The 16,580-nt window shown below is 45.1% G+C and overlaps 1 protein-coding gene across 1 annotated transcript; it reads left to right on the forward strand.

Moving 5' to 3' along the window:
• Positions 1–3,642: 3,642 nt before the first annotated feature.
• UBE2S (ubiquitin conjugating enzyme E2 S) lies at positions 3,643–16,262 on the forward strand. The gene is made up of 4 exons (XM_080976372.1): positions 3,643–4,072; positions 10,137–10,284; positions 13,608–13,798; positions 15,741–16,262. The coding sequence occupies exons 1-4, from the start codon at positions 4,070–4,072 to the stop codon at positions 16,029–16,031; spliced, it is 633 nt and encodes a 210-aa protein (XP_080832498.1). The 5' UTR covers positions 3,643–4,069; the 3' UTR covers positions 16,032–16,262.
• The last annotated feature ends 318 nt before the right edge of the window (positions 16,263–16,580 follow it).

Here is a 16,580-nt window from a genome sequence, read left to right on the forward strand (position 1 = left end):
TCTGTATTAAGCACCGTTAATATTTGAGATTATCTCCCCTGCTTCAAATATGACTGGTTGAGTTAATATCTATCTCCACACCTCATTCACATTCAAGATTATCTCCCTAAGCAAGCAATTTGCATATATCACCTCATTAGTATTCTTCAGCAGCTAATCTCAGCTCATGCTGTGCTGGGGATCACCCCCTCCCTAGTAATTCATTAACATTCAAGCTTACTTTATTATAGCAGGGCTGTCAGATAGAAGGCCAGGGATTGATTAGGCCTCATGGGGTCTCCAGCGTAGCCTGCAGCATCCTTCCACATTCCGCCCAATGCAATCACTTTCAAGGCCACAAGTGGATGCTCTTTCCGCTAGCTAAGCACAGGGACTCTTGGCAATGGCTGCTATTGCATCCCAGGGCATCAACCCCTCTTGAATTGCATTCATGACTATTAAGTAGTGAAGTGAGCATAGCACTGAGTAGCATTTGCTACAATCCGCAACCTAGTTCCTGCTTTCATTTATTTTTGTTCCTTTTTGTTCCAGTGCCCCACCCCCAACACTACTTGCTTTGAAAACATTTCTAGTTCACACATACAAAGGGCTTCACAGGAATCACTCACAAGGAAGTAGGCCAGCGGCAAGGAACTTGTGCGCCTTCAGATGTTGGTGGACTAGGTAAAGGTAAAAAGGCAAAGGACCCCTGGACGGTTAGTCCAGTCAAAGGCAACTATGGGGTTGCGGCGCTCATCTTGCTTTCAGGCTGAGGGCCCGTGTTTGTCCACAGACAGTTTTCCGGGTCATGTGGTAAGCATGACTAAACCACTACTGGCGCACGGAGGACTGTAATGAGTGCCAGAGCGCACAGAAACGCCATTTACCTTCCCGTCGCAGTGGTACCTATTTATCTACTTGCACTGGTGTGCTTTCAAACTGCTAGGTTGGCAGGAGATGGGACAGAGCAACTGGAGCTCACCTGTCATGGGGATTTGAACCACCAACCTTCCGATCAGCAAGCCCAAGAGGCTCAGTGGTTTAGACCACAGAGCCAACTCCCATCATCCCTGACTATTGGCCATGCTAGCTGATGAGAGTCAAGCAAAGGCTTGACATGTTTCCTGACATGTCCTAGTTTGGGGGCATAAAAATGGTGTCGGGAAATTTTTGCTGAATCAGCAAAATGTCAGGTGAAATGGATGTATGGCAATGTGATGGGAAAAGCAACAGAAACAGCTCAAAAAGCTTAACATCACTATTTTGGGGGGGAGAGATTTTCCTAAAACGGCTCCAGCAACACCTGGAGGACCAATGTGATGCATCCCTGAAGCAAACTACAGTATGTGCTTTTAAAATGCATATGGTGCAGGTGCCTCTCAAACTTGCCCCTTCAGCAGGACCATAGCATGGCGGAAAAGGGGTCTATCCCTTCTCCTCCTCCTCCATGGACCCCATTTGCTGTTAGCCATGGAAAAGCAAAATTTGCTAGCTAAGAAATGTAACAACTCAGGTTTTCTTCTCTGCAACTCATAGCAGCTCCCAATGAGCAATGTGGCTGCAGCTTAGGGGAATGTGGCTGCACCTCTTCACCTTCCATGGGTGCCCAGAAAAGGGCTTCTGATGTAGACCCCAGGGTCCAGGCGTGTTTGTATGGGAAGAGGTGGCCCGCCTGTGCTATTTCGGGGAAAAGGGCAGGCTATAAATTTAATAAGTAAACAAGGCTTTATAGATCAAAACCAGAACCTTGAACTGAGTCCGGAAATCTGATAATCCTGTATTCTACTGGTAAAAAGTGTCCTTATGCAGTGAAGGCAAAATGGTAGCTTTACATTTATGCACAAAAAAAAATGCAATCATCATCTAAGGCCTTTTTTCATGTGCCTCCTCCGCAAGAGGTCCAGAGGGTGGTAAAACAAGAACGGGCCTTTTCTGCAGTGTCTCCCTGTTTGTGGATTGCTGTCCCCAGGGAGGCTTGCCTGGCACCTTCATTATACACCTTTAAACACCAGGGGAAAACGTTCCTCTTCAACCATGCCTTGGGTGGATTAACATCCTATATTTTTCTAAATGTGTTTATGGGAGGTGAGGTTATTGTTCTGTTGTTGTTTTTATGTATTTTGTGTTAACACATTCAATAAATAACAATTAAACACACAAACAGTGGAATAATTAAAAGGGGGGGAGCCCAGCTCCCGAGGGGGAATTAAAGGATGCACAAGGGGTACACAATCCATAACATTCAGCAGTGTGGATGGGCACTAAGAAGACCCTTGTGGGAATCAGGTCAAAAGTGCACCTAGTCCATTCTGTTCTCATAGAGTCGCAACTATACACCTCTGGGAAGCCCACAAGCAGGATACTTAGTGTAAAAGCAACTATTCCCACTTGCAGGGGTGAAACTAGGCTTTATTTTACCCAGGTCAAAGACCCAGTTTGGCACACCCACCCATGTGCATTTGCATACACACTTCTTCCTCTTTGGCAATCACTCATAGCTGAGTAAGATTGTCTTCCATGAACATGGTCTTAACAATGAGTCCGTAAATGACTGTGGAGGCCAATTTTGGATCCACATGTCCTTCCACAGTGGGCACATAGGTTTCTGGGCAGGAGTTGATCATGGTGAGGGTTTGCCAAGCGTGCTTTCCTCTTAGCATGTTTCTCCCATTCATCCCACATTCAAGCTTCAAAGCCCACGACACCTTTGGTAAAGGCTGTTCTCCAACAGGAGCACTTGCAGGCCAGTGTTTCCCAGTTGTTGGTGTTTATACTACATTTTAAGAGATTTGCCTTGAGAGAGTCTTTAAACTTCTTTTGTCGACCACCAGCATTATGCTTTCCACTCAGGCTGGCAGCTCCTGTGGGGGCTTCACCCAGGGCAAAAAAGTTGTAGCTACTGCACTGCCCACAAACAAACCTTTGTGCCGATTCTCTGTCTACTCAGAAGTGAGCCCCATTACAATCACCGAGGCTTAACTCCCAAGTAAGTGAACATAGGTTTGCAGCCTTAATCACAAACGCCTTCAGAGAGCAGCTGCAACGATGTTTCCAGTGAGAAGGAAGTTCCTTCATAGATGGTGCTAATGGCAGCTGTCAAGTGTGCGTGTCCATGAACATTATTGAGAACAGGATGGTTGAGAACATCTCGAACTGGTCTCCCGAGCAGTCATTTCCCCTGTTAAGCCCCACCCGCTTCTTAGTGTATCCCGTCATTATGCATAATTATTAGACGAAATATATTTAACTTATTCAGCCCTAATTAGCTGCTTCCTGTCGTCAGTTGGGCGGGTTTACTTTTCTCATTTGGCCAATTAGGAACCTGCCCGCTTTGTTTGAATAAGGAAGAACCGGAGGCAGAGCTTTCCCCTCAGCCAGACACTTTTTCGTCGCCTATTGGCTACATCGCTACGTCAAGTTACTATTTCTCCGAGCCGCGTCTCTCGCGCACTCTCACATTCTATTGGCGAAACGGCGCGTCAATCGAAGGATTTGAAATTCGCCCCCACCCAGTTTCTTCCCGCAACCGTTAGCAGATAAACAAACTATCGTCCCTTTAAACGCCGCTTTCACCAAACGTTCGTATTCAAATCCGTCCAATCAGGCACTATAGCACCGCCTCTCCACTACGCCTCTCCTCATTGGCTGCCGGCCGTCGCGGACATTGGTTGTCAACGGCTCTCCGCGAGGAGAGCACCCGAGAAGGGAGGGGGGAGGAACGGACCCCCCTCCGTTCTAACGGGCCTGATTGGGCGGTTGGGGTTCCAAAGGGGTGTGGCTGGCTTTGGCCGAGGGTTATAAAAACGTTTGCTGGGCACCGGCCACCCTCATTAAAGTGAGGGTGGCATAAGCGAGTTGGTAACAGCGTGGAGAAGGAGGAGGGTGGGGGGAACATCTGGTTCCCCCCCGTAAATGCATGGGAAAGGTGGAACTTCTTAAACCCTAGTATCTAGCGTTTTCTCAATAGGGGTAGGGGGCTCCTGACCCAGGTTAGGAGTAGGCGCACGATATTTTAGGTGTAGACTAAGGTGCGTATGTGAGCCCTCTAAAGATTGTGCTATTCTACAATCCTCTGTGCAGACCCTACACAATGGTGAGTGGCTTTTGGCTCGTTTGCCCATGCCTAATTTGAAGTTTTCTCTTTGGTTCTGGGACCTACCAGAACTTGGTTGGGATTGGTGGCATGTGACTTTACTGCACAATACTGATCTAAGGTTCAAGGGATGGTTAACATGGGGATCTGTTCATATTTGTGTGGCTGTAGGCAAAATCCAGGAGTATGGAGTGAAACCTTTGGCTGCCTGTTTTCAGCTGGGTTCCAAGGTTATGGTTTTGTTTTGGGGAAGGGATCTGGGAGTGGGGTTCTGTGTAGGATTTGCTTGTAATAAGATACTTGGATTTAGCATTGGATATATGTCAGTGTTTGTGGCGCGAGTGGTGAGAAGCCTGTTGAAGTCCTGGTGTAGAGAAAGGGTGGAATTTCCTGATCTAGTGCCAGGCTTAGGGGTGTCATGATAGAGGAAGGATCCTAATAGAGGAGCTACTGATGAAATATGAAGAGAAAGTGAAACATTCAGAAGGAGCTTCTCAGTTCCTAAAGGAACTCATCTTATAATATGGTTAAAGAGGCCCATATTCTTTGGTGTGGAATGAGTACACTGGAAAGGCATTTAAAAATGGAGGTGCAAGTATAACAGATGTAGTGATGCCAGTTTCTCTGAGTATTTGTCTAAATTAAGCAGGGTGGGGAAGCTGTTATTGGACTCCTACTGCCACCATCTCTGACCATGTTGACTGGGGATGATGGGAGTTGGAGTCCAACAGCTGGAGGGCCGCAGGTTCTCCATCCCTGGTTTAAAATGTCCGACTTCATTAGGGTTTTATAAGTGTTTATGGGAGGAATAATTTTTGTATAGGAGGGGTGGGCAGTTACCCACACTGGAAGTCAAACTTGAAAAAAAACTTAATTCCCCACTTGCCACAATATTTTCCATCCTTTGTTACAACTTTGCTCCTCCTGTTTCCTTTCTTGGATGTGTGAGCTGTGGCATCCTTGATGCATGATCCATATGAAAAACACACATTATTGAGAGTATCAAGGTCTTTAAAAAATCCTCAGATATTTATTTGGGACAATAGATTCCTTACAGGGTAAATAATGCATTTTGATAATAGCCACCTTTTCTTTTTCTAGAATTTGATTACATTCCCTGTTTGGATCATATTTGTTGAGGCATATTTTATATTGTTTGATTTATAAGGGAAAGAAAGAATGTATTTCTTTCCAGTGCCTTCCAAAATACCTTGTATTTTGTTTGATTTCCAGGTGCAGGGCTAAAGGCCTATTCCTTGCTGCAAACACAGAAAGTAATCACTTGTACAAAATAATACATAATAGAAAAGGTGGATTGTTCTTTTTACATATGGGAAAACATATCTCAGACATTCTTTATTAAGGCTGGAATCCTGGGCATTGAACACCATGAGACTTGCTCCTGAATAAACATATAGGATTGTATTGGGAGGCATCTAGAGTTTGCTTTCTGAGTAGTTTTATTCTTTCGTAGTATGAGGATTTAGGAAGATACAGCAGTACTCTGAACAGTTTGTCTTCTCCTGCTCCCCCTTTCTCTCAAAGCAAAATCTTCCATGTTTGCAAACTCTTCTACTCAGTGGAGTTGTAAGAGTACTGCTTTAAGGTCTATAAAGTTGGTTAGCCTTTTAAAAACCTTTTGTCTTGATTTGTTCCAGTCTAGGCCTTTGGTTCCCTTGGGTATATGTTTCTATGTGCAGTGCTGCATACATGTTTTTAAATTTTCATTTTGTATTTGAGACCTGCGCAGTCCTTTGACCTCTTACATGCTTTCAGATGTGTTTAATTGTAAACTCTTTCTCATGGGACGAATCCTTGGCAAGCAGTGTTCTCTCCTCTTCCCCAACCCCACCCCCCAGCAGATGGTTTACACACAGGCAGCAGTTTTGTGTGCAGGGTAGGACTGAGCTTCCATGATAACTTTATTTTTTTGTAATCTATCAAAAACCATTAGTCGTTACTCAACACATAGTATATGTGTGTGTCAGTGAAGGTTAAGCACTTTGTAACTTAAGCAGAAGTGATGACTTTTATGGACGAAATGAAAATGTTCACGTAGAAAGCCATACATAAGTGGTGTGTAATATTTTTCTCCTTGTGAGTGTGTTCTTTATCTGTAAGCTCTTGAGTGTTGGTACTTTATTTTACAGTTACTCCAAAGAGATGCTAGGATGCCTCCTCTGATGTCTTCCTTTATAGCTAAGGGTGATGCATTTTTGCCATTTGGCATCCTTACTATTGGTTTACTCTTGAAATGCCCTTTTGGGGGCAGCATTCCCACTGTTGGTGCCTTTGTGTTTTAAGTTCCATTAGAATGAGCCTGGCATGGAATCTGATTTTTGTTAGCTTTGGAGGATTCCAAGAAAAAAACATCCAGCAACGTGGGACACATTGCTTTGATCCAGAAGGGATCAGAAATGGTATTGTGGAGTGTCCTGTTTAAGTGTGGCCTCCTCTGTACTTTTGGTAAAGGAGGCTGTGGATGTAGTTAACTAATGAGACTAGCCTTGCACAACTTTAGGTCCCCAGGTGTTGTTGGACTAAAATCATCCCTGGCCACTGGTCCTGCTAGCTAGTCCAACATAATCTGAGGATGCAAGATTGATAGAGAGTCTGAGTTAGACTGTGACCCAAATGGTTTATTTTTCAGTTTTGGGCTACATGCTTTTGTGTCCATGTACGCTACAGTAGTAAAACTTAGTTTCTATTGGAGTCAGAGAGAGAGATGGGAAAGAACTCCCCAGGGAGAGCTGGTACATGTTGGAGGCTAGGTCAGCTTGCTCCTTTTAAAATGGCAAGTGGGCAACCCCTTTAGCACTCTGAAAGACATATGTGGGCACCTTTAGGGTGTGTGCAGAATTGGTCTGAGAAGCAGAGGCTGCAAATAGCCACCCTAGGATATTGAACTGAGGTGGAGCGTTTGTAGAAATGACAATCAAGTAACAAAAATTGTACACCCACAAATACACATTGTGTCTGAGGGAAAAGTTAAGGCATACCTTGCCTAAAGACTTTGCATAACCTAAGTACAAAAGGTTTTCTTCCTTTGCAATTGTCCTGCTTTTGTATGTCAATGTTTGCTGGCAATGCAGGCCACTTAATTCCTTCTGACGGTGCAAATAAGGATCTACAGTTGACAGGTGTCAAAATATAAATAAATAGCAGTGGGGGGGGGCTGTTTAGATGAGGTGTTCTCAGGATTAGGGGGGGGTGAAAGGTGAGAGCAGACTCGCCTTCTCGTGTGTTTTCTTTCTCTCTATTTCACTCACTCACTCTCTATCTCTCTCACACACACACTGAAAAAGTGAATAACAGACCAAGAGATCCTGTGTTGTTTGAATGGGGAATCTCCCTTGCTTTGCCAGATTAAATCTCTGTTTTGAACAATTGTGGAATCCCTTGCCTTTGTCCATTGGCTTAGTAAGTGAGGAGAGTGAATTGGGAAACTGTAGGCCTGAGGCCTGCTCCCCATCTCTTTCTGGCTACCTCATGTGAGTTGGGGGTCACACACCATCTGAACAGCCCCAAAGAAAACTGTCATTCAGGTACCCGCTTAATTTGTGTGTGTCTCTGCTTGCTTTCACCCCCGTTTCTCACCTGAAATTAAAAACATACAAACCCGTGTGTGCAAAAGAGGGTTAGAAGAAGCCCAGCCACTCCAGATTTGCTGTGTTTGATAGCTGTGCTGCAATATTGGCAGCAGGCTTTTGAGAAGTCAGATTCAACTTTTGCTTTGAAAGCTACCTTGCTAGGGTATTTTCTCAATACATTATTACATTTTGCTCTTGCCTCTTCTCCAAGGAGTTCAAGGGCTGTGCCCATGATTCTTGTATTTCACTCTCCCCTGTTTTACCCTCACAATTAAACTGTGAAGTAGGTTGTTCTGAGAGTGTGTGATCGGCCCAAGGTCACGCAGTGGGCTTTGTGACTGAACTTGCCTCTCTGATCCTAATACAGCCCTCCCTGTCCTCTGTACCACACTCACCCACATTGGCTTTTCTCAAGTAGCAGCATTTGCCTTGGGGGTGGAAGGGTTTTACGTAGGATTTGACACTGTCCCCACCAATTAGTACTTTTGAATGCTGGGATTCTTGAGCCTACGTGACTTTGGCTCTTTGTAACATATCTAGCCTTGTTGTCTTGACAGTTATGAGAGTTTGTGCTCCACCAAAGGATTGCGAGCGCAGGGCTGCAAAATAGCTGCTTCCCATCCCTTCCTTCCTCAGCCCTGGAAGTTCCACTCAGGCAGTTTTGAGGAGGAATTGTCAAGAATTGCCGCTATGAGGGATGTAATATTGCTTTAAAATACCATTGGGCTTCTGATCCCTTTGGAAGCAATTGATAAATGAAACAAGATAAATCAATTTTTGCAAACAAGCTGTTCCTTTTTCTTTTACTCTGTCTAATTTGATGCGCCTTTGCTATTTGGGATGAGTGTGTTTTCATGTTACTCTTCCCATATGTGTTTATTTCTGCCTTGCAACGAAGACTCTGTATACAGTGTAGTTGCCCATGAGCTTTTGCGTGCATATATATATATATATATATATAGTGTTAATTTTAATTTTAAAAAGGGCTCTTCCAGTTTATAAAGCATCCCTGGTTCTTGCTTGCCATGTGCAGGCAGGTGAGTGGCTGTTCAAAAGTCCATTTTAATTTGTGCTGTTTTGCCTTGGATCTCTCTCTCTCTGAGTCTGTGTGTGGGTGTGTCTTTTCAGGCTAGAGGTACCGTATTTTTCACCCTATAGGACGCACTTTTTCCCCTCCAAAAATGAAGGGGAAATGTGTGTGCGTCCTATGGGGCGAATGCGGGCTTTCGCTGAAGCCTGGAGAGCGAGAGGGGTCGGTGCGCACCGACCCCTCTCTCTCCCCTGGCTTCAGGAAGCTATCCGCAAGCCTTGGGAGCCCGCGGGAGTTCCCGCCGGGCTCCCCTGGCTTGCGAAACGCTGCCTCTTATCCCGAAGCCCCGGCGCGCTGAGCAGTCGCGCAGGGGCTTCGGGTAGAACTGTGCAAGCAGCGGGAGCCCTCCCCCGGCTTGCGCAGCGCTGCCTTTTATCCCGAAGCCCCGGCGCGCTCAGCAGTCGCGCTGGGGCTTCGGGTAGCTCTGCGCAAGCCGCAGGAGGGCTTGCGGAGAGCAGCCTGTTCTGGGGGCTGGGGTTGGGGGAAGCTTGGGCTTCCCCCGCCCCAGCCTCGCGCCTTGGGGGGCGAAAATAATTTCCCCCCCTTTATTTCCCCCCCCAAAAAACTAGGTGCACCTTATGGGCCGGTGCGCCCTATGGGGCAAAAAATACGGTACATGGTTTTTAGTGGAGAGAAATTAGACTGTCTTTGGGTTTTGCAGTCGGGGGCTCATCAACAAAAAATTACTTTAAAAATAAGACACGCATAATTCTTGGTGAGTGAAGAGTTAATCAGAAGAAAGTGCATTTTGAAATGGATCCTATGTTTTGTCATCAACCTGCTGCATGAAATGGCTTTCAGGGAGCCTACTTGTGAGTAAACATAGGAAGCAGACCGCGTTGCTGCTTGAATTGGCAGGTTCTTGTGGGTTATGGGGAGATTACTTAGGAGTAAGCATTTCTAGTGGCATGCTGGCAGAAGACAGTGTTCCAGTGACATGCCTTGGAAAGCAAGTAGCTATTTAATGATTCACTGACTTTGCTGGGAGAAGACTAGGAAATGGAAGCTTATTTTGGATGGTGGTGTTTCTCCACAGGTGTGTGTGTGTGTGTGTGTTCCAAGGCATTGGAACATTGTTTGACCCAAGTAAGCACCTTTTACATGCACTATGCTTTCCTTCCCATTCCCTCCTCCAAGTAAATCTGAGTATTACTAGTGCCTAGAGCTGGCCTTCCTGTTCTGTGTTGCTGGAGGCTCTTGGGTAGATCTGTTGGTCACCCTCTATGCAACTTTTCGGGCATTCTGCAGCACATTGTCACTCCCAATTTTGGTCAGCCCTGCCCCCTTCAAGAGCAGTGGGTGGCAGATCCAGGCAGGGACCGTATTTCAGCTAAGAACCATATTCTTCTTTGCTTTCCCCTCTCCCACCCTTTCTGTCCTGCAGAATTCCAATGTAGAAAATTTGCCTCCCCACGTGATTCGGCTGGTCTACAGGGAAGTCTCCACTCTGACCTCAGACCCACCTGAAGGCATCAAAGTATTCCCTAATGAGGAGGACATCACAGATGTGCAAGTTACCATTGAAGGACCTGGTAAGAAGGGGCACATGGAGTTTGCTTTCCGAGACTCCTGTTTTAAAAAAGCATGTGGTTAGGAGGCAGAGGGCAGTCCCTGCATTAAGTACAGCAGAGCTCTAGCTTATGGGTTGTTGTGAAAAGGGCAACAGTGCCAGGTGGCATTGTCCAAGCAAGAATGGAAAGGTGACTCTTTTAAGGGGTTGTGGGGCTCTTCTCCACAGGCAGCCTAAATTTAGCTTCCCGTCAATATTCCTATGTTGTCCAGGAGAGCTTGTTCCCATCACCTGCTTCCAGGATGGGGAAAGGAGCTCTCTTCCGCACCTCCTGTGAGGGAATCCAGATACCTTTCTGCTGCTTATAGCGTGCAGGTATTTACAGTGGTACCTCTGGTTGCAAACGGGATCTGTTCCGGAGCCCAGTTCGCAACATGAGCAAAACGCAACCCGCGTGTGCATGGGTCATGATTTGCCGCTTCTGCGCATGCGCGTGACATCATTTTGAGCGTCTGCGTGAGTGGCGAAACCCGGAAGTAACCCTTTCCGGTACTTCCGGGTTGCCACAGGATGCAACCTGAAAAGATTTAACCTGAAGCAAACGTAACAAGAAGTATGACTGTATATTATATATATGTATGTATATATAATACATATATATATTTATATATTCATATATTCTAACCTTGTGGTTAGAAATAGGACAGTTGGGTGGGGTCTTGTAGGCGGGGGAAGCTCTGGAACCAAGCCTTGAGCCGTGGCTCAGTGCAGACATAACACTGAAGTGGAATACAGGAGGTCAGGACTATTGGGGTGTATCCAGTTAAATTATACTCTGAGTAGATGTGTTGAAATTAACGGGCCTGTGTTGATTATGCCCATCGATATCAATGGGTCTAGGGCTAACATTGGAGACAGCCCATTTGGCCAGTGTAATCTCTTTTAGCAGAAGAGAAGTTTCAATTCTCTAGGAATACCAAGTTCTCAGTTTCCACAGCCCGGCCATATACTTTCAGACTTCTAGCAATAAAACCAAATTAACCCCTTTCCCACCCTTGGTTCTAATAAATGTTCAGGAGGGTCCATATCTACCAAAGTTGAGGTCCACTGTTTTCAACTGGTGAATGAATCTTTGAGCCCCAAACTGGAAATTAAAAGGGAAAAGAAAAATCTAGCCCCTATTAAGCTTGTGCTGAGAGGAGTAAAAATATCTGCCTTGCAAGTAGACAAACTTGCCCTAGAAAAGGGCTTGAGGTGAAGGCTAAAAGAGAAAGAGAGGGGGGAAAACCAGACTTATTATTTAGCTCCTTTAAAAAAAGAAGTCAGCAAGCCTTCAGTATTCAGGAGAGTTGCTGGAGAAAAAGCAAAACTGGGCTAAATAATGCTAAAAAGGAAGCAAAATTAGGGTACACTTCAGTTTTTTTCCTTCAGTTACACACACGTGAATAATAATACTCCTTATTAAAAATTAGCCTTTCATTAATTTATAATGACAATCCCAAATTTCTGGATTGCTTCTTCTCTTTTTCCTCCTTGTACACTAAGAATCCTTCCTTATCACAGTTGGGTTGTAAATATTGTTGAGACCAAGAGGAACCTTGAAACTTTTTTGTATCTCTTTTGTACTCTGTCTATCTGATTTCTCAACCTCATTGCCCAAAGTGGAATCTTCTACAGTATCTCTAAACGTGGTGTTTCAGAGAGAGAAGAGTTCTCTAATGTAAAAGAGGTATGGTGGGCTTTATCTAACATTTGGGACATTCTCTCTTAACTGAAGAGAAGATTCAGTTTTCTTGAAATACCAAGTTCTCAGTTTCTACAGCAAGACCATATAATGTCTGTCTTCTAGCAATAAAACCACACCAGAAATAAAATGGGAAAACAGAAACGTTTTGCATTTTAATATAACAAACTCATAATTTTATCTGGGCTTATATAAACTTTAACTTTTAACTATTAACTTTTAAAATGTCATCTTTTTTTGTCTTGTGACCAACCAGAGCGTTCTAAAAGATAAACCTCTCTTCCCTGAGTTTATTCTGTGTATACTTAGGCAGCCACCAAATAGCATTGAAAGGCATCATTCACTTCACTCCTGCAGTGCCCATTTCATGTTTTATAACCCTCTTTCATCCCATATCCTATGGTTTATGATATTTGCTATGCTTTTCTATTAACCACTACATTCCAGTTTAATTAAAAATAAATAAATAAGGAACACAGAACATGCCAAGTCACAAATCACTGTATTAAGTTCTGGGACTTCAGATACAATACATGAAAAGAAGAACAGAGGTTTTCTCTGAATTTAAGCAGGGCTGAATCAGGAATAAAAGTTTATTCAACAGTAATAGGAGAAATTTCTGCTAATCTAGAGACGTGAGGATGATGATAATATCATCATCAACCATTGTTGCCTCAGAACACTGTCCAAGAAAATAATAATTCAGGATTCAAATTACGTTCCCCTTCTTTTCAGTGAAAATTCCACAGTCTTTGACAAGGCATATCATTTGTTGGGGGGTGTTATAATGCTGTGGTCTAAACCACTGAGCTTGCTGATCATAAGGTTGGCAGTTCGAATCCCCCCGATGTAGTCAGCTCCCGTTGCTCTGTCCCAGGTCCTGCCAACCTAGCAGTTCGAAAGCACACCAGTGCAAGTAGATAAATAGGTATCACTGCAGTGGGAACGTAAATGCGTTTCCATGCGCTCTGGCACTCATCACGGCCCTCCGTGCGCCAGTAGCGGTTTAGTCATGCTGGTCACATGACCTGGCATGCTGTCTGTAGAAAAACACCGGTTCCCTCGGCCTGAAAGCGGAGATGAGTGCCACACCCCATAATCTCCTTTGACTGAACTTACCTATAATGTGTTTGAGAGGGGGGAGCTATTGGATTGTTCTTGTTTTTATTTTGATTATGTATTCTGTGTTTTTATATCATCATTTTATCTTGTGAACCACCCTGAGACCTGCAGGTATAGGGTGGTATACAAATTTTTACAAAATAATTTGTTCCCAACGTGGTACAGAGCACCAACCACATCATAAAACAACACTCAGATACCAATAGCGTGGCCAGCATCTTTTTTAGCTCCCAAGGTCTTGTGGATCATCATGGCTGCTGTAGAAGATGAAATCTAGAGGAGGCCATATTGGCGTTCTCAAAAAATAGAGAAGGGGTAAAGGGAGCACTCCTTGGGATCAGGCAGACAAAAAAAGCAAAATAGTTAGCTGGACATCAGAGATAACTGAGCTGTGGTTTAAACCATGTGTGGGGTACAGTGAGTGGGAGATGCCATCCTGCGGTATTGCTGAGACAACCCTTCTCCTGTTCCTGCTGCAGAGGGTACCCCATATTCCGGTGGCCTCTTTCGCATGAAGCTCATCCTCGGCAAAGACTTTCCAGCCAGCCCACCCAAAGGCTACTTCCTGACCAAAATATTCCACCCCAACGTGGGGGCCAATGGCGAGATCTGCGTCAACGTCCTCAAGAAGGACTGGAAAGCGGAACTGGGCATCCGACATGTCCTGCTGGTGAGTGGTGGTTTTTACTGGGTTACATCCCAAAATGGTATGTTTGGGTCCTGAATTGGGTTGTAACCCAAAATTGTTAATATTGTTAATTCACCTGGTCAGACTTATTGTCCAGTACTTTTTATACTGAATGGCATTGGTGTGACAGGGTTTCAAGTAGGCAGATACATTTCTTTTGCCTGACGCCTAAGATCCTTTCAATGGGAAGTACCCGGGATTGAACTGCATGGGAAACGAGTCTCGCCTCTGAGCCGTGGTTTGCCCCTGTCATTGGGAATATGACCATTTTCTTATGGGTTCTTCCCCTGCAAGTGGATAGGTCTAGGCAACTCTCTTAATATTTTGGCAGTATGTTGAAGTATTTAAATTTAATGAATCAGTTAAAAGGGAGGTGATGAATAAGTTAAAAAATACCTTAGTCAGCGGCCATTAAAACTTGCTCCTTTCTAGGTTTTCTACCATCTTTCCAAGCTTTAAGTTAGGTAACTTTTGAAGCAACAGAGATAGGACTCTGTGGGAGCTTGGGATAGATGATGCCACAGTATTTAGGTGGTCCTGGGGCCCCAGAATATTGACTGCTTTTTCCTGGATTTGAATTGCAGCTCTCCATCATGGTGACTAAATAAAAAAACAGACTGCAATGCAGGACAGATCCTGTTGTCTGTTCCACCTCAGAATGTATGAGAGAAGAATCTTGCTTTGAAATCATCCACTTATAATATCCCTGCTAGTAAAACGCTTGCACGTCAGGAAGGTTGCTTGCTGCTTCCTTAGCTTTTTCTCTAATGCATTCACTTCCCACAAGCTTTGAGCTTTTGACAGGCACTTTCAAACCAGCAACGCTCCTTTTTCACAAGCACATATCTGTACCAAGGTGATAATAGAGTACCTTGTTCCTGGTTCCACTTTTTAATCTGAATCTGGTGTCGGGCTGAGAGTGAGAAGCTTCTGCAGGCAGAACTCTGAACTCTGCTTCAGAGTTATGCCCCATCTCTAGGACTGAATGATTTCCAAAGGGCAACTTACAACACATGAAAAGAGCCTTCCTCAGCTTGATGCCCTCCAGAAATTTTTGTCTACAATTTCCATCAGCCCCAACTGCTGGCCATGTCAGCTGGTGGGGCCAAAGGGAGCTGCAGTATGAAACATCAAGAGAGCACCACATTGGGGAAGGCAGCCAGTGTGGTATAATGGTTAGAGTGCTGGACTATGACCTGGGAGACCAGGGTTCAAATCCCCACTCAGCCATGAAGCTCTTAGCCTAACCTACCTCACGAGGTTGTTGTGAGAATGAAATGGGGAGAAGGAGAACCTTGTACACCACATTGACCTCCTTGGAAGACAAAGGTTGTATATATAAATGGAATAAATAAATAGAAATAAATCCAGGCAGTGTGTAAAAGGGTGCCTAGCAGCTTGTCACCCACTGACTGCTGACCGGAGTCAGTGCATCTTTCTCCTCACTTTAGCAGTCCAAAGACAACCGGTTTGTGAAGCAGATTTATTGCTGGGGTAGAGGGAAGCAGCAGCCAAGCAGTGGCTGAGACATTGCTGGTCTTCCTCCTGTCCTTCTACTCTTCCTGGGAGGGAGTGGGCACAACTTCCTGAGGCGCCCTTGTTTGGCTGGCCAATGGCAGAGCTCGCTGGATTCTTTCCTAATAATAATAATAATAATATATTACATCCTGCCCATCTGGCTGGGCCTCCCCAGCCATTCTGGGTGGCTTCTAACAGGATATAAAAAGCACAATAAAAATCAAACATTAAAAACTTCCCTAAACAGATGTCTTCTAAAAGTCAGATAGTTGTTTATTTCCTTGACAGCTGGTGGGAGGCTGTTCCGCAGGGTGGGCACCACTGCCAAGAAGGCCCTGTTCCTAACACTGATAATGTCTCTCCTTCCCCTGGTTCTGACTGCCCTCGCTCCTTGTTCCCCTTGTAGACCATCAAGTGTTTGCTGATCCATCCCAATCCAGAATCGGCCCTGAATGAGGAAGCAGGGCGCCTCCTGCTGGAGAACTATGAGGAATATGCCTCCCGGGCCCGCCTCCTGACGGAGATCCATGCCCAGCCTTCGTCCGGCCTGCGCACCAAGGACCCTGCCGAGCCTTGCTCTTCTTCGGCCGGTGCCTCGGGGGAAGGCCCCATGGCTAAGAAACATGCAGGCGACAGGGACAAGAAACTGGCCTCCAAGAAGAAGACCGACAAGAAGCGAGCTCTCCGGCGGCTTTAGGGGCCAGTGGGGACGGGGTGGGGTCTGGCGCACAGGGTGGGTGGGTGTGGTGGGCATTGGGGTTCCACAAGTACATTCTCCATTTCTCCTCTCTCTTCCTCTCCCACCTTCACGTTGAGGCTGCAGTCCAAGTCTGTCTCGCCCTTGTCAGATTTTTCTTCTTTTCCGTCTTTAAGTTATTTAAATTATAAAAGCAGGAAAATCTATTAAATGCCTTTTTTTTCTTAAGAAGGCTCTTAATGTTTGGTTGTGCCATCATCTAAAACCAGCGGCCCACGTTGAGAATGCTCTGCCCTTACCGTTAAAAAGGATGTTAATAGAAGCGCAGAGGAGCATCGAAATAAGAGGATCGGAAATGGGGAGCATCCTCCTTTTTGACGGAGGGCTTTAAAAAGAGGTTGCTGCTTTGCGGTTTGGGGGGGGAGATATCAAAGAAGAGACTTTATAGAGGTAGATAAGATTGTGAACTGTGAGGAGCAGGTAAAGGGAAAGAGGATTCTTTACTGTTGGACTTCAGGATTACTTTGCTGAAATTGGTTGATGAAGGAT

Source organism: Podarcis pityusensis (assembly GCF_964106645.2).
Source record: "Podarcis pityusensis genome assembly, chromosome: 13".
Taxonomy (NCBI): Eukaryota; Metazoa; Chordata; class Lepidosauria; order Squamata; family Lacertidae; genus Podarcis; species Podarcis pityusensis.